The sequence below is a fragment of the Chrysochloris asiatica genome, unplaced genomic scaffold (genome assembly GCF_000296735.1).
Source record: "Chrysochloris asiatica unplaced genomic scaffold, ChrAsi1.0 scaffold00045, whole genome shotgun sequence".
Lineage (NCBI taxonomy): Eukaryota > Metazoa > Chordata > Mammalia > Afrosoricida > Chrysochloridae > Chrysochloris > Chrysochloris asiatica.
In genome coordinates this window covers 17,098,227-17,123,775 of record NW_006408563.1, presented here as the reverse complement: position 1 = coordinate 17,123,775, position 25,549 = coordinate 17,098,227, and the positions used below count along the sequence as shown (strand labels likewise).

General features: G+C 37.4%; 1 protein-coding gene across 1 annotated transcript in view; it reads right to left on the bottom strand.

Annotated features, from left to right (window-relative positions):
- DNAH7 (dynein, axonemal, heavy chain 7) overlaps window positions 1-25,549 on the bottom strand; it is a 324,797-nt gene that overhangs the window by 70,140 nt on the left and 229,108 nt on the right. The window contains exons 49-54 of the mRNA XM_006862048.1: window positions 21,712-21,902; window positions 13,640-13,773; window positions 12,255-12,590; window positions 4,518-4,644; window positions 3,477-3,671; window positions 1,530-1,622 (exon numbers count right to left, since the gene is read on the bottom strand). Of these exons, the coding sequence (XP_006862110.1) occupies window positions 1,530-1,622; window positions 3,477-3,671; window positions 4,518-4,644; window positions 12,255-12,590; window positions 13,640-13,773; window positions 21,712-21,902 (1,076 nt within the window). The remainder of the gene's footprint in view (window positions 1-1,529; window positions 1,623-3,476; window positions 3,672-4,517; window positions 4,645-12,254; window positions 12,591-13,639; window positions 13,774-21,711; window positions 21,903-25,549) is intronic.

Below are 25,549 nucleotides of genomic sequence, written 5' to 3'. Positions count from 1 at the left end.
GAGCAACTGGTAAGTTTGAACCACTGACCTTGTAGTTCAAACTGACCTTGTGGTCCAGTGCTTATCCCATAGCGCCACCCCATGACTCCATATGTATATATCTGCATTTTTTAGAAGAAACAATAACAGTTTCAGTTTTTCCTACTGGTGGTTTAATGAGTATCCAAACTAGAGCTGTAAACAGCTTGTCATATGTGGATTTTTAGTTCTGTTATTTTTAGGGGAGAGGAGTGAAAACAGAAGAAGATGGAAGGCAAAAAATGTGCTGACGTAAAATATACTTTGTACTAGTACAAATATTAGCACTGGTCTAGCAGGCACTGTGCTGACTGTGGTCAGCTCTGGCTCAAAGTATACTGTTAAGTCAAGTGAAAATTACATGCATTCACTGAACAGATCACAGCTTACAGAAGAAAGCATGTATGACTTCATCTGATCACTGATGTCTATAAACAAATGAATATTGCTTTAGCTATCTAAGTTCTGCTTTTCTTCCCTAAGATGCAGGTATTATAGTCCTTAACCTCTAAGTTAAGCTCTAAGTATAGATAAGATTTGAAATAATTACACACACCCTTTAGCTGAGTAGTCACAAGGAACAATTAGGATATTTTCTCAATTTTTCCCCCAGCATACTTCATGTCTATATTTTTTCATAATATAGGTGTCTCTGGGGATTATTGTTGTTGTTTTTAAGTGCCACCGAGTCTGTTTTGACTCATAGCAAGCCTGTATAGGGTTTCTGAGGAGCAACTGGTAAGTTTGAACCACTGACCTTGCCATTCAAACCAACTTTGCAGTCCAGCGCATTAACCAGCAATGCCACCTATTTTTGCAAAGTGTAATTAAGCATTTCTGGGGATATGGGTCAATAATCTTAGGTGAATAGACTTTTTTGTTTTGCTTTGTAGACTATAGTACAAATGAGTATTGAATCCTGTTGACATGATAGGTTAGCTGATTCTTTCTTATGTAATACCTAAGAGGCTAAAAGAGACAACACGGATATTTTCCTTAGGAGTCAATAAGGATGAACTTTGTAAAAACAGTATTCTACTTAGCAGTTGAGGCAACCAGAGATTCTAGTATGAGGGGGCTTCAAACAGTTAGTGGAAAAAAAAAAACAACGGAATGAAAAGACAATGGACCCTTTCCACACATTTTTTCAAGTCCCTGACAACCATGGTATTGATTACTTTCACCTAAGCAGTCAGAATAAAGTTAAAACTGCAACATGTAAGGGGAGAAGTTTGTGAGAAATTGGGGGGGGGGGAATAAAAAATTTGAAAGCAATCATAAAATATACAAAATATAATCTACAAAATATAATCTCCTCAGTTTCCAAGTCAGTGTGGTTTTTAATAAACATACAAGCTTTATGAAAAAGAGCTACATTGAAAAGAAGTGACTCTTCCCCCATGTTCCTCTACCTCCCACATGATTACATGAGGAAATAAATGCACCGTTGGCTGGACTGTGGAGAAAAGAGGGACTAGAACCATTGAACTACTTTCAAAGTCTGCATTTACCTTGTCTGGCCTCAGGCAGCGAATGATAAGCATCCTTTGAAACTCATTTGCTTTCTCTTCCCAAACATCAGGGAAAATCTCATGATGTGGTTCCTAAAATTTCAGTAGATATAGTTCAATGTTATTTTGAAGATTGTGTCTAAAAGGAAAAGTATGTTTTTGTTGTTGTTGTTGAGAATATACACAGCAAAACCAATACCAGTACAACAGTGTCTACATGTACAATTCAGTTGTTGTTAAGTGCCGTTGAGTAGGTTCTGACCCATAGTGACCCCTGTATAGGGTTTCTGAGGTGCCGTTAGTGAGTTTGAACGGCCAACCTTGTGGTTCAAACTGACCTTGCAATCCAGTGCTTACCCTACAGCACACAATTCAATAGCATTAATTAATTCTCATCCTCCTTTTCTGAGACTGTTTAGCAAGATAAACTCAATGCTCTCTAAGGTTCCTATTGAATCTTTTGAGTGGCTGTTTTCAATTTGATCCCACATAGATTGATCTTAAAAGAGAATAATGCTTAAAGCAGGCATTCTTTACTAGTTAAGCTAAACTATTGTTCGGTGTTAAGAGGATTTCAGGAGATATTTTTAGTTGACGGTTTAATGATATGTCAGGGCAATAGTTTTAAGGGGTTCATCCAGCATGCATGGCTCCAAAATACCTGGAGTCCATAACAACTTGAAATTCTGTTCGGTGTTTCCCCCCTTTTATCAAGATTCTGCTATGTAAATTTTGATCAAAATATTCAGCAGTGGTGGTCAAGCACCATCCAGTTCTGGTCTCCTGGAGACAATTAGTTACAAATACACTGTAGCTAGAAATCAATCCATTGTTTATTTTCCTGGTGTATCTATAAATGATAGTCATTACTTCAAGATGGCAGATTTTATTCCTGACTCTCCTTCTTCCTTTATTGCTCTGGGTAAATAGAGACCAATTGAGATGACTTGGATGGCTCTTTGCAAGATTTTTACTCTGGGAACTATGCAATGAAGTAGGAGGTAGAACAGAAGTACTAGGCCAATTAACTACAATGTCTCATGAAACCATGACCCCAAACCTCCAAATCAAGGAACCAAATCCCTTGAGGTTTTTGGTTGTACAATTACCCTTATTATTATTATTATTATTATTATTATTATTATTATTATTATTATATATCACACAACTCTTGCCAATTCAAGTTCTTATACAACTTGTTGCTGCTAATAATTACAATAATCAGCTGTGCACCTGTACCTTTAGTTACTGCAATTTTTCCATTAAGAGAGTAGAGACAAAGGATTTAAAAATTTAACTGATTTGTTAAAATGTTAGCTTTATGCTAAAGAAAAATTGGGAGAAGGCATCTATGGCTATGAATCCCAGAAGGGAAACTGAGTATCATGGTTGTTGTTGTTGTGAAGTGCCATCTAGTCAGTTCTGATCCATATCGACCCTGTATAGGGTTTCCGTGGAGCAGCTAGTGAGCTTGAACCACCGACCAACCTTGAAGTTCAAACGGCTTTTGTCAATAATAATATTCCTCAGTTTTCAAGAGAAAAGTCTCATAAAAATTATTTTAGCATTATTAACTTTTCTTTCACCCGAGGTGTTAGTTTATACCTTTCATTCATAAAATTTTAAAATAGGTGGTCTTGAAATTTTGACAATTTTGTTGTTATAATTTCTAAAATCTAAATTGATAATAAAAACTCAACAAAATTTTCAACAAGAATATTGTTAAGGACCATTTAACTTTTTTGCATCTCCACACACGTTTTAATGGAACTTCGGATTTAAAAGGTGGTGTAATTTCAATTCAAAGTTTTTTAACATCTCACTTAAGTGTTTAAAGCTGATTTGAAAATTGGTTTTATTAAAGATAAATTGAGTATTATTTTCTGTAGTCAAACATTCACTCTGTATTTGAAATATTTGAAGTAAGAAAGAGGGCTAAAAACCTACCAAGCTATCATATACTTTTTTCCATCCATCCTTCAGGTGCAAAAACTCCCTACGAATGGTTTTAAAAGCAGGTAAATCATCTAGTCGACATATTTCATCCCAAGATTTTTGAGGAAGCCATGTACAAGGATTGGCATGAGGGTTATCCAGTCCAATGCCACCAGTCAGCAAAAACCGCCACTCATTTGCATTAACCTTTGGAAAACAATGCAGCAAGAAGTCAACAATTAGTATGACAAAGTCATACTGTCATGTTTTCAATTTTTCATAAGGCGTAATGAGGAAGTGCTATAAAACTTTTGTAAGAAAGGCAAGGATAAAAGCTTTACCCTTTTAGAATTCAAGCACTGCATCACCGTATGAAATCACACTACAATTCATGCACATAGTGAATTTTCATGAAAAATTCTTCCATTTTTACCTCTCCTTTTCTAAAAATGTTCCTATATTTTATATAAATAGATTTTAAACAAAAGCAAAAAATGTATACAAATATTGTTGAGTGCCAACATTTAAATGGCTAGCGATGACTAACTTGCACACATGCTTTAAAAAATTTCCATCGTATCCATATAAATCTATTAATATATTTAGTAAGTTTGTATGTATACTTGATGCCATTCTAGTAGAAGCTAATGTATTTTACACTAAAACATGAAAGTTTAAATAATAGTAGTATAATGAACTCTGTGGTCAGCTTATTTTCACCTGTGAGAAATGTAAAAACTAGTTGTGCTGTTTTGTACTAATTATAGAAACAATTAAGGAGCTCTGGTGGTGTAATGGTTACGAGTTGGGCTGTTAACTTGAAGGTCAGCAGTTTGAAACTACCAGCAGTTTCACAAGAGACAGATGAAGCTGCTTTCTGCTCTGAGAAGATTTATAGCCTCAAATACCCTATGCAGGGCCGTTATGAGTTGAAACCGATGATGCCATGGCACACCACCAACACAATTCATGTAAATTGGTAAATTAGTAAATCAACATCAATATTACTTTCTCTTCCTACAGAGAAAAACAGTAATACCAAAACAATACTACCGCATGATCGTGGATTAGCAGATTTACAGTGAGACAAAAGGAAAACAGCAGTTTATCCTTTTCAAAGAGGGACCGGCAGACATTAACATAGAGGGAGTAAGTGAAGTGATCCTTGAGAATCTGGAGCCTGAAGGTCAACAGAAAGAAAAATAAATAAAAAGGCATGTTTCAGTGAAAATTCTCTAAGCAAAACTTTTTACAACCATTTAGCTGTATGTTTTTCTAATAAACTTTCTGGTCAATTACCTCCCCAACAATCAAGGACCTTCATTAACCCAGTGCACCAATTTGAGAGCGACACAACACAGAAACACTTGAGTAGAAATGCTGTCGACTGTCGACTGATTTAGAAAAAAACCAAAAACAACTTAATTTTCCTTTTGGGAAAAAGTCAGTGTGTGCTCTATTAATCTGTTGCATTAATATGTTTATGGACTCTTTTTTAGCTATAAGGCATTTATTTCTTTGGGGTAAAATGTTTTCCATAAGTACTAAGTAATGTTTCATATTATATAGTACTTAATTAAGTAAACTAAAATGAATAGCTCCTTTGTTTAATTAACATAAAGTTAGTGCTATGTATGCTACACTGCTCATAATTCCGTAGAAATGGAAGAAATTACAAAATTTGAAGAACTACACTTTCAGCTACAACACAGAAAAAACAGGGAAATATGAGCAATCATAGTATTTCTTCCTAAGAAATCCCTAGTAATTCTGTACAGGGTTGTTGTGAATCGGAATTGCCTCCAAGGCACTTAACAAAAAGAAACTAACATGTGTGATTGTGTTCACACTAATCTTTATCCAATGTATACAACACTTGAAGTATTTTCACATAATGATCTCATAAAATGAAACAGATTATCTTCGAAATGAAAGTTTAAAAAATATTTTTATGGCATACTTTGTAATATTTATACTAGAAATAAAAGGTTGGCTGAAAACATTTTTATAGAATTTACAATTGGCATGAATCAATGGTCCAAACTTTCTAGGCTGGTTAATTTATCTGAAGGAAAAAGACAGCATAGTTTGAGTATAGCTGAACAAATTATATTGGTGTTGTGGAACTGTAGGATAAATACTGGACTGCTAATCAAAAGGTCAGCAGTTCAAAGTCACCAGACACTCCTCAGAAATCCTATACAGGGTTGCTATGAGTTGAAACTGACTCATGGCACTTAGAAAAAAAGCTGCCAAAAAAATCAGTTATTGTTTATTTGAAGACTGTTATCTTAGACTGTGGATCATTCCCTTTATTTCACCCCACCCCTATTTTTCTTTACTTTGCCATTTATTTACCTATTTTATTCCCTACCAGCATTCCCACAGAAGGAATTACAATAAACTGATGTTATCCTATTTCTAGTTGGGAATTCTGAAACAGGATTTAGTAGAGACAATCTTTAAACTAGTTGCTGAAATATAGCTGAATTCTTTGCAGGTTTAAAATAATAATACGATCCTAACTCCTTTGTTATACTAGTAGGTAGTCTTCTCATCATGGCATTTGATTTGTCTCATCCCAACAGTACAATTAGTACAGGGTGACACATATTTGGTCTTTCTAGACTAGAATAAAATGTTCTGCCCTTTTAGGCAAATCAACTGTTGTAGATAATAAACTGGATGGGAAAATGATAAAATCACATTATAAATTCAAGTTCAATCTCATTAAACTATGATTATTAAAATATGATGCTTTAATAATCTATTACAGTGAAAAAGGAAGATGAACATTCTCATTTTCAATGCTGGTCATTGATACATGAGCATGAGGTCATTCATGCTCTGATGATGGAGTTGGACATTTAAATAACTTTGCAGGAGAAAAATTTACATCAGGAGTCTGAAAGAAGTGGACACTTTTTGTTCTAATACTGGGTTCTAGCCTAAGGAGATAATCAACAATGAGAACATTTATGCTTATTGCAGCATTATTTATAATAGCAAGACCTAAAGACTACTTATAGGTTTTACAATGAAAAAAAATATGATACATTCATAATATGACACATTGTGTTGTTGGTGCTGTTGTTGTTAAGGGCCAATCCAGTTGATTCTGTATAGGATTTCCAAGGAGGGGTTGGTGGGTTTGAACTGCCAACCTTGTGGTTAACAATCTAGTGCTTATCCACAACATTGGTGTATTACATAGCTACTAAAAAATATCTTTTAGAAGGGTATTAATTAAATGAGAAAATGATCTTGATCTAACTGAAAGGAAAATGAAACAAAACTCTGTGTGTTTGTAGATGTGTATACTTGCATGAAGGAGTCCTGGTGTGGCGCTGTAGGATAAGCACTGGACTGCTAACCGTGAGATGGGTGCTTCAAACTCACCAACTGCTCCTTGTAAATCAATCCTGTACAGGGTCACTATGAGTCGGAACCGCCTCTAAGGCACTTAACACAGGCAGCATGATTACATGCATGTGCTATGTATAATGAAGTCCTGGTGTGGAGCTGTAGGATCAGCACTGGACTTCAAACCACAAGGTCGGCAGTTCAAACCCACCAGCGGCTTCTAGGAAACCCTATACAGGGTTGCTATGAATCTTAACACTTAACAATAAACAAAATAAATAACAACTGACCTGATGGCACTTAAGAGCAACAACACTATGTTATGAGGTGGCTTCAAAAAGTCTGTGGAACAATGGAACTGAAAGACAATGGAATTTTTCCATGAACTTTTTGAAGTTCTCATATATATAAATAGATTCCAGTTTGGTCCTTGAAAAAAGTTAAATATATGTATATATAAATATATATACTAGTAAGAGTTTTGCTTATATATTCATTTGCTACTGCTGTTTATTTTGTTACAATAAGTGCAGATGCAGTAAAAAATTTATAACACATGATATCAATTATTATGGTCATTTGCACAGTGTACTTGTCATAATATGATATATGTTTGGTGTCATACTTAAACAACTTTTTATTATAAATAATAACCATCAGAAGACCAATAGAATTTAAATATGTTTACTTCTTTGAGAAAAAGGAAATAGATATCTTTGTGGCACTAATTTGGACTGCTGGACCCAAGGTCAAACCCATCAGCTGCTCCTCGGAAACCCTATACAGGGTTGCTATTAGTCACTTAACAATAACAAGGTTGTAAAACAAATTGGTAGGCTCGTATTAATAGTCACATCCTCTCTATTTGTGATATAATTACAGTCTAATGTTTATCGGTATTTGGCCGGTAAATAAGGGATTCTTATGAGAACTCATTCTTGCTTTAATTTCTGATTTGGGAGTTTAGCTTACTTAAATGAAAATTCTTATTTTACTGAAGTTGTTGTTGTTGTTAAGTGCCATCGAGTTAGTTCTGACTCCTAGTAACCTTGTGTAGGGTTTCTGAGGAGTGTGGATGAGTTTGAACCACTGACCTTGTGGATAGCAGTCCAGTGTTTATCCTACAGCACCACACACAGGACTAAAGTAGACTGGCTAAAAAGTCTCTCTTGGTACAGTTTATTTGCAACACTATTTGGCACGATTTACTAAAACTTACTATCTGCATAGCTTAGAATCAATTCCATTCTTAGACATATACCCACCAGATATTTATATACATTTTTTTTTGTTTTGCCAAAAGTCATGCATAAGAATGCTCAAGGCAGCATAATTCACAGTAGCCTCAAATATGAAACTATCCAAATAGATTCAACAGTAGAATAGATAAGTGAAGTATGTAATATTCACATGGAGCCCTGGTGTGGCATTATAGGGTAAGCACTAGATTACAAAGTGGGTTTGAACCACAAGATTGGAGATTCAAATTTACCAGCAGCTCCTCAGAAACCCTATACAGGGTTGCTAATGAGTTGGAAACAAGTCGAATGGCACTTAACAATAAAAACAATATTCACACCGTGAAATACCATCCAACAATGAGAGTGAGCAAACTACTGTACTATACCCAACAACATGGATGATTCTCACAGAACACTTTGAGTGTGCCAGAAGCTGGGAACAAGAAGACATCTTGTGTGATTCTATTCATATGAAGTCTTAAAACAAGCAAAATAAATCGATAGTTGTGTAAGCCTGGACAGTGGTGACCCTGGGGGAGTAGGTTGGGGGAGTTTGGTGGTGGTGGCTATGTGCCGTGGAATCCATTCCGACTCATAGCGACCCTGTACGGGGGTTTCCGAGGCTGTAAATCTTTACGGGAGCAGAAAGTGGCTCATCTTTCTCCTACGGAACAGCTGGTAGTTTTGAACTGCTGACCTTGAGGTTAGCAGCGCAATTCGTAACCACTACGCTAGGGGGAGTTTAGTGACTAGAAATGAGAATGAATAGGGCTTCCTGAGCTGTTGATAATGTTGAATCTTCAGCTGGGTTGTTAGCTATACAGGTGTGTTCATTTAGTAGAAATTCCCTGAGCAATCCATTCTGCACATTTCTACATATTAATAGCCTAGTAAATGCTTAAAACCAAATTTTCTCTGTTTATTCTTTAGTTCCCAAACTACTTTCCTAGATCATTGCAGTCACTTTAGTCATACACCATGATTTTAATTATTAGCAAATTAGAGGATTTTACTAAAAACAAAAGGTCACATTTTGTTGAAATTGCATACAAAGGTTGGGCTAAAAAGGATCTGACTTTCTTTATATTGTAAGGGACAGTTGAGAAAATGATGCCGGGTATATGAATCAGTCCTAGTTTGTAATAATAAGGGATTGGTGGTGGTGGCAGTTGTGTGCTATCGAGTTGGTTCCGACTCAGAATGACCCTGTATAGGGTTTCGTTCTGTTGTGCATAGGGCTGCTATGAGTTGGAACTGATTCAATGCCACCTAACAACAACAACAGAGGGTTTCCAAGTCTGTAAATCTTAACAGGAGCAAAAAACCCTCATCTTTCTCCTGTGGAACAGTTGCTGGATTTGAATTGCTGACCTTGCAGTTAGCAACCCAACACCTAACCCACTATACCACAAGAACTCCTTGGCAAGAGATAATGAAGGAACAATAATTATTTGAAAATCAGAAAGGTGTTCTGAATATTTAACCTGAAAACAAAATTTGCCTTTTAAGCGGCAGAACAAAGCAATATTTGTTTCTAGACTCCAGCAAATACCTTGATTTTAAGTCATCATGGTGGTGACTGTTTTTAACAGAGGTAAAATTAAGATCTGCAGTAAAAACAAAAAAAGCATTTACTATGTGGCTACAATATGATTGTTGTTGTTGTTATGTGCTGTGGAGTCAGTTCTGACTCACAGGGACCCTGCACAGGGTTTCCGAGGCTGTCAGTCTTTACGGGAGCAGAAAACCTCATCATTCTCCCATGGAACAGCTGGTAGTTTCTAACTGCTGACCGTGAAATTAGCAGTCCGATTCGTAACCACTACGCTACCAGAGCTCCTCTACAATGTGATTGTTGTTGTTGTTGAGTGCCATCGAGTTGATTCTGACCCATAGCAACCCTGTATAGGGTTTCCAAGGAGCAGCTGGTGAGCTTGAACCACTAACCTTGCAGTTCAAACAGCTTTGCAGTCTGGCGTATTAACCCACAGTGCCACACCAGTACCATATTAAATGCTAGGTAGTGGTGGTTGTGGTTGTGTGCCATGGAATTGGTTCTGACTCACAGCTTGTATAGGTGTTTCCCAGGCTGTAAACCTTTACGGGAACAGAAAGCCTCATCTTTCTTCCTCAGAGCAATTGGTAGATTCAAACTGTTGACTTGGAAGTTAGAAGCCCAGTTCATAATCTACTACACTACTTGTTGTTGTTGTGAAGTGCCGTCGAGTCCATTCTAACACATAGCGACCCTGTATAGGGTTTCCGAGGAGCAGCTGGTGAGCTTGAACCGCCGATCTTGCAGTTCAAACAGCTTTGCAGTCTGGCGCATTAACCCACAGTGCCACACCAGGACTCCACTACACTATTGTTGTTGTTGTTGTCAGGTGCCATCTAGTCAGAACCTACTCATAGCGACCCCATGTACAGCAGAACGAAACAATGTCTGATCCTGGGCAACCTCACTACCGCTGCCACACTTGAGTCCATCAATGCTGCCACCTGGCCGATCCATCTCTTTGGGGGTCTTCCTCTTTTTCTCCGACCCTCCATCTTATCAAGCATGATATTTTTCTCCAGCAACTGTTCCCTCCTGACAATATGTCCAAAGCATGAGAGACGAAGTTTAGCCATCTTGGCCTCCAAGGAGCACTCTAGGTACACTTCTTCCAAAACAGATCCATTGGTTCTTTTGGCAGTCCATGATCCAAGAAGAATGAAGTCCTTGACAACTTCAGTCTTTTCTTCATTGATAAGAATGTTGTTTATTGGTCCAGTGGTGAAGATTTTTGGTTTCTTGACACTGAGATGCAATCCATACCGAAGGCTGTGCTATTTGATCTTCAGCAGTAAATGCTTTAAGTCCTCTTCACTTTCAGCAAGCAAGGCTGTATCATTTGCCTATCGCAGGTTGTTAATCAGTCTTCCTTCAATCCTGAGGCCACGTTTTTCTTCATAGAACCCAGCTTCTCAGTTTATTTGCTCAGCATACAGGTTGAATAAGTATGGTGAAAGAATACAACCTTTTCGCACACCTTTCTTAATTTTAAAACATTCAGTGTTCTCTCTCTCTCTCTCTCTAAACCCTCTAAATTATCATCATGCACTTTCCCCCTATAACTTCTTTCCCTCCCTCTATTTCTCATGGGTAGGAATCTGAAACACTGTCTGACAAGCAAAAAGCTTCAACATTATACCTTTATTATTCTCATATCACAAGCTTGGAAAATAATGAATGACATGAGCAAAAAATTTGCTCAGTCTAAGAATATTTAAAATTTCAGACCTGTACCATGACAAGTGAAAGGATTTCATTCAGATTTCACTGAGGTGAGCATTTTGGATTTCTAAATAATAATTCTTCCTGATAAGTACTGACTTGAGTTTCTCTTATAGCTATAAACAATCAGAAACTGATGTATCTAGTTTTATATTCATTCATATAAGTCATATAAAGAGCAAAGGCTGCAATTAATTATTTTCTTTGTTCAAATAAGTAATTTCATTTTAGACCTTACTAAAAATATTTTTGAATCCCAAACTAAGAAAATTATCTCACTAATTAAAAATTAAATGAAGTGTTATTCTCTGAAAGGCATGTTACAACAGATGACCCTAATTCCATTACCTGTTTTAATGTTGTTAAATGCTGTAGAGTTGGTTCCGACTCATAGCTATCCTGTTTCCAAAGAGTCAACAGTAAAATAAGGTATTTTATACAACTAGCAGTAACACAAAAAGGCAGCTCTGATAACGCACAAAAAACCACTCCAGTTTGTTATTCCTGTGACTTGACAAATCTCATTTGTGCGTGGATCAAAATGTGAATTTATAACATTTGGAATGAAGGCTCATAGGGGGCAAGGCTCATTTCTTTTGGTGGTATTAGCTACTCTTTTCACACCTTTAGTCTCAGTACAGTTTACAAACGATAAACTGATGTATATATTTAGTTTTTTTGGCATTACATAATAGCCCTGTGATCTCTGCAAACAATTTGCTGGCAGACTAAATTTGGACACATCTGTTCAATTTCTAACCCTCTAATTTATTTCTGGTACAATGATTAATCAAGTTCATTTTAGCTAAGTGGCTGTGATGCTTGCACGATTCTGAAACAACAATGAAATCTGTCATTTACTCCCTGATAGTCATGCATTAATTAGTAATTAGTATTTCTTTTACATACCTTTTTGCTAAAATTTCTGATTTCTCTGAATTTTCAATAGACAGGATGAAAAGGTTAATAAACCAGGTCAGTGAGTACTGGTACATCGGCTCGATGTTAGCCAAATCAGCAATAGAAAAAAACAGGATGGTGGAGTGGATGGAGATGGGGCGATAGCCCATGCGGGTGGCATCAATCTTTTTCTCTGTCTCTTCTGCTACTTCCTGCTTTTGAGAAATCTCATCAGCCAAAGCCTTGGAGGAAGATAATATCTTAATAGCAGTTTCATCTTCCAATATATTGCCTTCTGAAGATGAAAGAACTTCTAAAATCTTGTCTTCTATTTCTTTTAACTGCCTGAAATAAAACACAATTTTCTCAGAAGCAAAAGAAATAATTGTAAACCACTTCACGTATACGTTCTTTTACAAGAAAAAAAGAGACTGTAATCTAAAGAAATGCATCACTTTGTGACAAATATCCATAATGATGATGTTATATAATTAATTTCTTATCTTGCAAAATGTCACAAAGACCATCCTTTCTGCTCCAGTTCTCCTCTTAATGATCATTTATGTGGTAACTGGAGAGAAATATGAGAAGCCAATCTATTCTGCCATCAACTATCTCATCCTACAGTGAACAAAGAGAATCACTCCATTTATTTTCTGAAATTTTGCATGACTTATATAGCTTTACCCTTTCTACCTGTGATATATTTATTATGGACAGAAAATGGAATGCAGCTTTTTCATTCCTACTATGTTCCTACTTTGGCACTGTGCTGAAGGATAAGCATTCAACTACAAGGTTGGTTTGAACTGCAAGATTGGCGGTTTAAACTCACCAGCTGTTCCCCAGAAACCCTATACAGGGTCGCTATGAGTTGGAAAGGACTCCACAGCACTTCAACAACAACAAATTAATGTTATTGTTGTTGTTAAATGCTGTCAAGTGGGTTCGGACAAATAGAGACCCCGTATAAAGGGCTTCTGAGGCTTTAACTCTCCCAGGGAGTAGAAAGCCTCATCATTCTCCTGCAGAGTGGCTGGCAGTCTCAAACCTCAGACCTTGTGGTTTGCAGTCCAGTGCTTATCATATGGAGCAACTGTGCTCTCTAAATTAACATGTTGTTGTTGATGCTAAGTGCTGTCGTGTCAGTTCCAATGCATAGAGAGCCTATATACAGTTCCAAGAAGCAGCTGGTGAGTTTGAACTGCTGACCTTGAGGTTAGCAGTCCAGTGTTGATTCTACAGTGCACACCAGGACTCCATTATGTTCTTAAATTTTCCTATTCAGTGTACCTATAAAATCTGCCAAAGGAGATCTTTAAAATGTACTTTAATTCATTCTAAGTAATCTTGAAACAAGAGAGAACAATTCTGTGTTTTACAATGTTTAAAACCTTTTGTTTTCTGCTCCTTGTAATATCAAAGCTTGCTTTTCTTCTTCAAGGTCTGGCCTTTCTCGTGCCACCACAATTCCCAGAAGCTGATCTTGCATTCCCTCAGAAGTTATCATGAAGTTCAAAAGTGTTACCTATGTGAAAGAAATACACAAAAATCATATTGATAGTCCCACTGAAAAAAGTCTCTGCTGATATGCTTCAAGTTCTGACCTTAAAGTACATGAAAAGTAGAAGATAAAGGACACATTGCCTGCAAAAGTGTGAGGATGACAGGAGTCTAACCGTGTTTCCCTCTGTTGTGTATAAGGTCGCTATGAGTAGGAACCAACACAGCAGCACCTAACAACAGCAACAGCATTAGTAAATATATGGAGGTAGTGATGGTCGAATTCTTGCCTTCCATGTGGGAAATGAGGGTTCGATTTCCTGACAGCATACCTCATGGGGAGCCTGTACCTGTCTGTCAGTGGAGATCTGCATGTTTCTAGGAGTCCTGGTGTGGCACTGTGGGCTAATGCGTCAGACTGCAAAGTGGTTCGAACTGCAAGGTCAGTGGTTCAAGCTCACCAGCTGCTCCTTGGAAACCCTACACAGGGTCGCAATCGACTTGACGGCACTTAACAACAACAACATGCTGCTGAACAAGCATCAGTGGAACTTCCAGAGTAAGACTAGGAAGGTCTGGGAATCTACTTCCAAAAAAATCCTATGGATCACAAAAGTTCAGTACAGTTGCACCTGGGTTGCCAGGAGTTGGGGACAATTCAATGACAGCTAACAACAACATGATTAAATATATAGGCAAGTACAATTATTGGATTAAAAATCCATAATCTAAGACAGAGATGAGGAACCTTTTTTTCTGCCAGAATTTATAGCAGCATTTGCGGGCCGCACAAAATTATCAATTGAAAAACTAGTCTGCTATATTTAGTCAAATATTTTATTAACTCACTCCTAATTTAAACCACTAGGTCAGCAGTTCAAACTCACCAGCCGCACCTCGGAAATCCTATACAGGGTCACTATTAGTCAGAACCAACTCAATGCCACTTAACACCACCACCACCAATGTGATGGAGTCCTGGTGTGGCGCTGTGGGATAAAGCATTGGGCCACAAGGTCAGTTTGAGCCACAAAGTCGGTGGTTCCAACTCACCAGCCACTCCTTGGAAACTGTATACAGGGTCGCTAAGAGTCAGAAAGGACTCAAAAGCACTTAACAACAACAACAACAATGTGATGGCTGGAATTGTGGTTGCCTTGGTAGGGTCAGACCAAATTATTTCGCTGGCCTTACATGGCCTGTGGGCCGGACATTGTCTACCCCTGTTCTAAGAAATCCAAAGGAACAGTACTACTCTGTCCCACAGGGTCACTATGAGTGGGATTCAACTCTACAGCACACAACAACCACAAAACAACAGAAAAGTTTCTCATAGAGTGACATGTAATACTTCTAAGGGTTTTGTTTAGTGATCAATTCATTCGCATTTCAAGCTGGTCACATTTCTGACAACTCTTTAAAACCAAAATGGATTAGAATCACACTGGAAGGTGTCCTTCAAATCGCCTGGATGAGCTGATTTACATTTTAAGAATCTCAGTGTGTCCAAAGTCAAGGAAATCTTGGGAATGTGATAAGAAAGACAAGAACATCCTGTAATTACTTGTCATGAGTAATATGTTTTTACAATGTGATAATCAGTCACTATTGTGAAGTAAGGAATTTACATTTCAATGGTGTCCATCAAGATACTAGCTGCTAACACGTGCTTTTTCTAGGTACCCGCTGGCTGGCTCTTGCAAGTAGGTCACTCTGTCTTAAAATCCCGTATAGTTTGGCTGTGTATTACAATCACCTGTGGAGTTTACAAAGCACTGACATCCGCGTCTCATCCTCAGAGATCCTGCTATAAGTTGTCTGGAGTGGGGACTTTTAAACACACCCTATAATTCTAATGGAAAGCCAGGCAAGTAAACAACCTAAGCAAATGAATGAAGCAAGCAAGAGCAGGTAAAGCACGTCTGGGGGAATATAGGCAATTTACTATATTCCATCAGTGAAAACTCTATAGGCAGATAGATGCCAAGTCAGATTCTTCATTGTTCAAAGTCACCAGCTGCTCCTTAAAAGCCCTATACAGGGTCACTACGAGTTGGGACTAATTTGATGGCATTTAACAATAACATAAACAGTTGAACATTTTCTATTATGCATATCTGAGAGGCCAAAGCTTGAAATCATCAGTGTTAGTAAATGTGCTAGCATCTTATCCTTGAAAATACAACAAAAAATTTTATCAATGACTACAAACCAAAGGAGCCCTGGTAGCATAGTGGGTTATGTGTTGGACTTCAAACAGCAAGGTCAGCAGTTTGAATCTACCAGATGCTCTGAGGGAGAAAGATGAGGCTTTCTGCTTCCATTAAGATCTACTCGGAAACCCTCTACAGGGTCACTATGAGTCAGAACCGACTTAACGGTACACAACCACCACCATCACCACAAACCATCAGAAGTGACTCTGATCCCAGTTTTCATCCTTTCTCTCTTGAAGGGAAATTCCTCAATAGAAAGTATTTTTGTAAAGCCATGTAAGACCAAACTTTATACATTACTGACAAGTTTTTCATATTGTATGAAAATGTTAATTATATATTATAATTTACCTATATTGCAGCAGTTAAAAGAATGCCACTTTGGTATACACTAATCTAGTGTGGTGCTGTGGGTTAATGCATCAGACTGCAAAGTGGTTTGAACTTCAAGGTCGTTGGTTCAAGATTACTAGCTGCTCCTTGGAAATCCTATACAGAGTCACTACTATGGTTCAGAATCGACTAGATGGCACTTAGTAACAACAACAATCTGATTGCAGTGTTTTATTTTATTTTTTTATTTTATTTTATTTTTTGCTTAGAACTTTAGAAACAAGATAACTAGTAGAAAAGAAACAAAACAACTGAATTGTCAAACTACACATGCATTCTGTTCACTCAAGCAAACACACACAGTTTACTACAGGAGTGACTTGCATTACACAAGGGTTGCTCTTGTTTCGACTACTAATTTTTCCTCAGGTTCTGCTAGTTAGGAAGCATCTTGTGTGGATTAGGGTCAATGCTAGACAAAGGAATGAGGGACAGATTTCATTTTACAGACTACAACCTTTGTGCTGTGTACAAACTGCCCCTACTAATGATGGTCAATATTTCCCTAGCTACCAGAAGGTTAAAAACAAGGGCAGGATCAATTTTTTTTTCCTCCTTGGCAGTCTTGCTGGTTTGTAAACTGTTTACTTTTGCTAAGGCTCAGAGGTTTTCCATTCTTCCAATCTGAAAATAGATAATGGTGTTCCTAATATTGCTATTCTCTCTTTTTATCCATCAATTTCTAGTTTTTGTTGCTGTGAAGGAAACATGCGTAACTTACTCTTAACTATTACTGGATACTGCCTCTCCTAACAGGTGAAAAGATAATAGATAAAATAGCGAATTTATGCTTTGATAATTCCTAGTATTTTAGTAGGAGATTAGTTCCTCGGCAGGAACATACTAATTTTGTTCTTCTATGAAAATGTCCTACTTGAGGTCAGAAAGTCTCCATAGCATCTTGCAGGACTCCTAGGAAGTACTCCTAAACCCAGGCACCTTCTCCTTGGTGAGTCTCCTCTGGTTTACACTTGCCCCCACCTCACTTTCCCTGCCGGGCACAGCAGGGCTTGAATGCCACTAAGAACAGATTGTTGTTTTGTTAAATGTTGTGGAGTCGGTTCTGACTCATATTGTTGTTGTTGTTGTTAGGTGACATCAAGTCGGTACCGACTCATAGTGACCTTACGCACAACAGAACGAAACACTGCCTGATCCTGGGCCAATCTCACTATCGTTGCTACATTTGAGCCCATTGATGCTGCCACTTTGCCAATCCATCTCACTGGGGGTCTTCCTCTTTTTCTCTGACCCTCCACCTTACCAAACATGAGATCCTTCTCCAGCAACTGGTCCCTCCTGACAATAAGTCCGAAGTATGAGAGACAAAGTTTGGCCATCCTGGTCTCCAAGGAGCATTCTGGCTTCACTTCTTCCAACACAGATCTAGTGGCTCTTTTGGCAGCCCATTGCACTTTCAATATTCTCCTCCAACATCGTAACTCAAAGGCATCCATTCTTCTATGGTCTTCCTTATTCACTGTCCAGTTTTCGTATGCATATAAGGTTATTGAAAATACCATAGCCTGGGTCAGGCGCACCTTACTCCTCAAGCTGACATCTTTGCTCTTCAACACTTTAAAAAGGTCGTGCAGCAGATTTGCCTAATGCAATACGTCGTTTGATTTCTTGACTGCTGCTTCTGTGACTGTTGATAGTTGATCCAAGAAGAATGAAGTCCTTGACAACTTCAATCTTTTCTCCATTGATAAGAATGTTGTTTATTGGTCCAATGGTGATGTTTTTTGTTTTCTTGACATTGAGATGTAATCCATACCAAAGGCTGTGCTCTTTGAGCTTCATCAATAAATATTTTAAGTCTTCTTCACTTTCAGCAAGCAGGGTTGTATCATCTGCATATCACAGGTTCTTGATGAGTCTTCCTCCAATCCTGATGCTATGTTTTTCTTCATAAAACCCAGTTTCTCAGAGTATTTGCTCAACATACAGGTTGAATAAATATGGTAAAAGAAGACAACCTTTCTTAATTTTAAAACATTCAGTGTTCCCGTGTTCTGTTCAAACAACTGCCTCTTGGTCCATGTACAGATTCCTCATGAGCAGAATTAAGTGTTCAGGAATACTTATACTTCACAATGTTGTCCATAGCTTGTCATGATTCACACAATGAAGAGCCTTTGCATAGTCAATAAAGCACAAGTAAACATCTTTCTGATATTCTTGGCTTTCAGCCAAGATCCATGGGACATCAGCAATGATATCCCTCATTCCACGGCTTCTTCTGAATCCAGCTTGAACCTCTGGAAGTTCTCTGTCAATGTATGCTTGTCTCCATTTCTGTATTACTTTTAGAAAAACTTTACTGGCATGGGCTATCAAAGATATTGTCCAATGATTTCCGCATTCCATTGGGTCATCTATCTTTGGAATGGGCACAAATATGGATCTCTTCCAATCAGTTAGCCAGATAGTTGTCTTCCAAATCTCTTGGCAAAGATGAGGGAGTGCCTCCTCCAGTGCCGCCTTACTTTCTTGAAAGATTTCAATTTTGATTCCATCAATTCCTGGTGCCTTGTTCTTTGCCAAGTCCTTCAATGCACCTTGGATTTCTTCCCTCAGTATCACTGACTCTTGATTATACATAGTGCTACCACTTGAAACAGATGAACATCAACCATTTCCTTTTGGTACAGTGACTCTGTGTATTCCTTCCATCTTCTTTTGATGCTTTCTGCATCATTCCACCACACATCTGTCAGTTTGTCATACTGTGGTGGCTTGTGAGTTGCTGTGATTCTGGAAGCTATGCCACTGGTATTTTAAATACCATCAGGGTGACCCATGGTGAATAGGTTTCAGATGAGCTTCCAGATGAAGACAAACTAGGAAGAAGGAGTGAGGAACAACTTCCTAATCTTTAGTCACTGAAAACCTTATGAATAACAACTCATAGTGACCTGGTATTTGATTTCTTAGGAAGAACTAGTGGGCTTGAACTGTCAACCTCAGAGTATGGACTATATGGGTACAATTACAAATAGCGATATTTTTGAAATTGAGCAATTTGAAAAATTCACTACATTTGTTATATAATTCTCTAAAATTCTAATGATCATCTCCAAGAGATTTTCCCTGATGGTAGATAAGCCAAGTGCACAGGTTCCATTTAGTTTAATCCAATGACCAAGGCACAGAATTGGCAAAATGCCTGTTTTATAGCTTTTACTTCATCATATTCACATACAAGGAGTAATTAATTCTTATTTAATTAATACTGGATCTTCCAAAATTCACACTTGCAAATCCAGCCATTTGTTCATAATAAACACTTAAAATCATACGAATATAGTTTCATAATTTTATTTTCATTTAGACTCAAAAGGATTATGACAACATGATACCATCCCTTGGGTTTGCCTTTGAAAGCAAAAGGTACATTAAAAAAAAATCTTAAAAATAGGATCAGGAGGAAGTATTTTAATTTGTAAATGAAAGCAAGTAACTACCTTACTATGTTTTCTAATCCCTGTTTAATCAATCCCAGCAATTAAAAAAATAATGAAGCAACAAGACTGTCTAGGGACCATAAGGACTCTAATACTGAATCGTAGATCAGTTTCCTTCCCACAGTTTTATGACTTCTACTATAACCAGTTACTAGTCAACTAAGAATTGTTTATGTTATGAGTGATGTGCTTGCACATTTTAGTGAAAACTAAAGAAGGTTTTCATGCATTTATTTTTAAATCTTTGGGGATAGTGGGAGACTGGTTTTTAGGATTTTATCATCATTGGTTCATTCTCACTTTCCTTTACATTAAATAACAATACTAATAGTTAATGCTAATAGTTAACACTGTGTGCTAGGCCTTATTCTAAGCATTTTGATAAGTTAATTTATTAATCTTCAAATCACCCTATGAGATGGAGACTTTTCATATTCCCACTGTAGATATGAGGGACTTGAGTCACAGAGAGGTTACATAACATGCCCAACATCACACAGCTGGTCGTGGTAGAGCTGGAATTCAAACTGAGGCAGTTTGGCTTCTAAGTCTAAGCTCTTAACTACCACTGGATATACTGCCTCTCCTAATAGGTGGAACAATCACAAGGAATTTTAGAATTCAGTTTTTAGACAATATATAGTATTCTAATTGATTCTAAACAGTGGACAATAATATTTTAACATTTTGCTTTTAAGATTGAACTTAAGGGCCCCCAACAACTGTATTAGGGTCCCTAGTACTTCTTGAATGTCCAAAGAACGTCCCCAATTCTGATCTCCTAGGGCACCCTACATCTCTGGCTTTCTAATTATGCAATACTGCCATTTTGCCTATGTACCATTTAAAATGTAAACCTTTTCAGAGTAGGGGCCATGTTTTATTCATCTTTGAGAGAATTAATTACACTGTCGTAGTTCTGGTGTGGCGCTGTGGGCTAATGTGTCAGACTGCAAAGCCAGTGGTTCAAGCTCACTAGCTGCTCCTTGGAAACCTTATACAAGGTCACTATGGGTTGGAATCGACTCGACAGCACATAACAACAACAGTCCTTCCTCTGCTTCTTGGCAGAAAGATGTCTATGTCAATATTCAAAGTAACATGGAATCTTTTTCTGATTTTACTCCAGGAAAGTTGGTGAAGAGCTAGGTCCTATTCTGAATTTACTGGATGAATCTTGCCTGTATTTGTAAACTTCAAAATCGGAGTTGATATTTCTTAATATCCTCTACTGGCTGCTTCTCTAAATTAAAACAATCCCTCATTCATTGCGTCACTCATAAGCTCATTCCACAAACATTTACTTAGTGCCAACCAGGTGCTGAGAACTGAGAATAGAAAATGGACTAAGGCATAGGCCCTAACCTCAGGGCTTCATGGCAGATCAAGCTCTCAAGTGTTAGTTTAGTCCCTGATGAAAAACTTTAAACCAACTTTACTTTTAAAAGGATTTTTCAGTCTTTTGAAAGAACCAATGATCAAAAACAGTTCTTTTGAGTAATTATATAAAATCAGAAAGCAGCAACCTGAATCTGAGAAAGAAGAATGGAGTTCTGTTCCTGAATTCCAGTTCTAATAATTAGCATATTATCATTTATTACAAAGAAAGAATGTGAGCATGTCATCTAATTTTAATGAAAATCTAAGATTATCAATTGTAGAAATTAGCTTCAGTGGTCTTTTTCACAGCATACTGAGGGCTTCTTTATTACCTGCAAGCATACACAAAAGCAGCATTTGGGAATTATTATAACAATTTTAGAAAATGTCAAGAAAGGGCAAAAATCCATTTTTCTTAGGAAGCTCTGTTCTTCTTATGAGTCAGGAGGAAAATAGAATAATTAATTGTAAGATTTGACTAAAGAAACATTTATTTTAGATACTGGCCTTTACTGATGTTTCAGGAAGATAATGAGGATTTCTTAACTTGGTGGTAATATAGAAGCGGAAGTCAGGTGCATACTCAATCGTAGAATCCCCAAGTCGGATACATATACTGCCACCTTGCTTAAAGGTCTGTTTTAGTAGAAGAGGTTCCAGAATAGGATCTAGCTCTTCTCCAATATTTTCTAGTAACACTGGAGTAAAATCAGAAGAAAGAGTCTATGTTACTTTAAATATTGACTGTAAGCATTCAACCTTCCAAGTTCTTTCAGTCTAGATTCATTACTACTTGCATGTAAAATGATTTTTTTTTTTTTCCTGTTCTAAGCATAAGGAGTCCTGGTGTGGTGCTGTGGGATAAAGCACTAGACAAGATCGATTTGAACCACAAGGTTGGCAGTTCAAACTCACTAGTTCAAACTCACCTATACAGTGAGTAGGAACACCTATACTGTATGAGTAGGAACCAACTCGATGGCACTTAAGAACAACATGCATAAGGAAGGCGTCCATAGCAGTGCAAACAGTTAACATACTTGGTTGTTAGCCAAAAGGTTGGAGGTTCAAATCCACTCAGAAGCACCTTGAAGAAATTATTCCATAAAAGTAATTGTGTGTCTGTGGGGAAAGTTTAATTGGTGGATCTAGCAGGTTATCCTCCCTGCTCTTTCCTTGTTGAAACTCATCTTGCAGGGTGTTCCACCCCACCATGTGTGATGGAAGTGATAGTCTGTCCTTTTGAAACACCAAAAATAAAAAATAAATTTAATAAATGCATTTCTGGTTGTAGTTATTTAAACAGTGACTTTACTTATTTTAATTATAAAAGTAAAACGTGTTTAATGTAGGACATCTATAAAATATCGGAAAGTATAAAGAAGAGACTGAGAAGACAATTTCTAATCAAATTATTTTAATGTTACTCTCCCTCTCCTGAATATTTTATGTAAGTGAACCATACTATTATAGGTTAAGGATATCAAATCATATGTGGCATGATAATTATTATTAAACAAATTATATTTTTCTCCTCAGAATTTTTGCTCATCTTGTCCTATACCCAGTCAAGATTAAACAACACATACTAATTATTTTGCTTTATATAACATAAATATTTTCCACTGTTATTAAAAACTTCCGTAAACACACCCTTACCCATTGTTGTCAAGTGGATTCCAATTCATAGCACCTGTACAAGGCAGAGCAGACCTGCCCCAGTGGTTTTCCCAGGCTATAAATCTTTTCAGAAGCAGACTGCCTTATCCATCTCTCATGGAGCAGCTGAGGATTTGAAACACCAACCTTTTGGTTAACACCATGTGCTTAACCACTGTGTCACCAGGGCTCCTTAAACATACTTTAATGATTGCATAATAGTCTATAATTATAACATTCCATTGTTTATTTAACTATGCTTTATTATCCAATATTTGGCTTTTTTTGGTTCACCGTATTATAAATAGCACTGCATACAAAGCTTTTGTTTCAGAATATTTTCTCATGATAGCATTCTGGAAGAGGTATCCTTGATCAGAGAGTGGTGACTTTGTTAAGGCTCTTGATACATTTTCCTAATTAAAGTCTCACAGTCTAGTGGTGGGATGCTACCCTAGCAGATCCTGAATTGTGGCATTTTGTAGGAGTCTGCCAGGAGACTGTGTGTCTGTCTGTAACAGGAGGAATGCACTCGGGGCACTGGGATGAGCGTGCTCGGACGTCTAATGCAGTAAAAGTACAGGCAGACCCTGGTTCTTCCCACAGGTTACTCCAGACTAAACAAATTCCTAAAATTGTTTTTTTGTCAATTTCCTCCATGCTGGGGCTTTAGCTAACACAGGCATGCCAATGATTTTTAAACTCATTTTCATTTTCTCCTTGGAAAACTTGATTATTTCTAATGATTGAAATATGAGCATATCACAATGCGTTAATCTTCTACTATTTAGGCTACTTCCACTGTCCACTGTTACTAATAATGTTGGCGTGAACATCGTTTTGCATCAACATTTGCACCCATCTCTGATTACTTAATCAGGCTGGAACACTGAAAGTGGACAAATAGGTGAACAGTTAAGAGTGTTTCAAAGGCAATGTATAGCGCCAAATCACTTTCCCAAAAGTTGGTAGAGAATTCACTGTTGCAATAAGCACTCATTTTGTTCCTTTTTGTTTTTAAACCTGTTTTAATATAACATCACTATGCCGACAAATGCCAGACACTAAGCTGGCGATGCATTTTTTTCATCATCCTTAGAAATTTAAAAGTATGGACTGTCATTAATTTAGTATTATTACAGATGAAGAAATGGAAGCACAAACAATGTAAGTAAATTTCTCAGTTAACCTAGCTAGTAAATGACACAGCAGAAACTCGATCAAGCTGTCCTGCTCCTTACATTGCTCTCGTAACCACCGTGTGATATGACAGACGGCATTAAATATATTTGTGACTTTTGGAATTGGACAGTGACAAATATTGTTAAAATCTGTAGTTAGGTGCTGCTTGACTAATTTGATTTTTCTTTGGGAAACTATATTTTAGTATATGTGCTCATTTTTCTACTGTTGGGGTATGTAAATTAGGCTCAGCTGCAAGCCATTGACACACACACACACACACACACACAATCCTAATGCTGCAAACATGGAGCATATCACTCGCGTAATGGCAGCTCTAGGTAGTTGGCCTGGCTCTGGAAGGACAGCACATCTAAGCTTTTTGGGATCCAAGTTCCTACTGTCTGGCTTCTTCACCATGTTTGCATATGGATTTGTTCTCTTTGACTAAGATAGTCTTTCAAAACGCATCGATATTCTAGCCATCAAAAAGAAGGAAGAAACAGAAAAGAAGAAAAAAATCCTTCAGAGATGTTTCCTGGAAGCCATAAAAGACGCTTTTACTTATTATATATTGTTGGCTAGCGTACAGACACATGACAAAATAAAGGCTTGGTGACCTGATTCTAAAAACGAGTCATTGAAAATCCAGTGTCCTTTACTGACACACAGGATGTTGCTATAAGTCAGATTAACTCCACAGCAACTAGGTCTAGGATACTGATACATGTGAATAAGTCAGAAAGTACTGCTATGGAACCATAGCAAACTTTTTAAATGTGTTTCTCTTCATATCCTCCATCTGCGTCTATACACTTCTGAAGGCAGCGTTTCTCTCTAGCCATTCCTCAGAAACCCTATACAGGGTCACTATGAGTCAGAACTGATTCAAAGCTCAAAGCAACAACAATCCTTTCCCCAAGAGTTCTGTGCTCTTCGATTTACACCAAGTGAAAACGACAGTTTTGGTATCATTGTGGAATTTAAATCATGTTCTTTTTAAATGTTTTTTGAGTTTGGGGACCATAAACAAAGTCTGAAGGAACAAGATTAGGGTTGTAGGGTGGATGGGGTAAGAAAATTCTCATAGGAAAGCCCTTGCTACCCTTGAAGAATGAGCAGATTCATGGTCGTGGTGGAAAAGGAAAATCCCTTGGTGCAAATTTCCTAGTCTTTTTCTCACCAATTCAACTTTCAATTTTCTTAAAACTTCTTCATAATAAACCCTGGTGGTTACCTGGTGTCCTTTGGGAAAATCTATCATTTGGGAATCTCAAAAAGTAGTCACCATAACTCTTAGAGCTGACCTCTTCACCTTAAACTTAACTGACCCAGAAGATCCCATCAAAAGTCACTGTTTTGTTTGGACCCGTGTTTGAAGGCACCCAAAGGAGACAGAGAGAATTTGTCCGCAGCCATCGGACTATAGAGACATGTTTAAACATGTGTTGTCTGGAATAAACCTGTGCACGTATGATCTGTAACCCTAGTTGTTGTTGTTGTT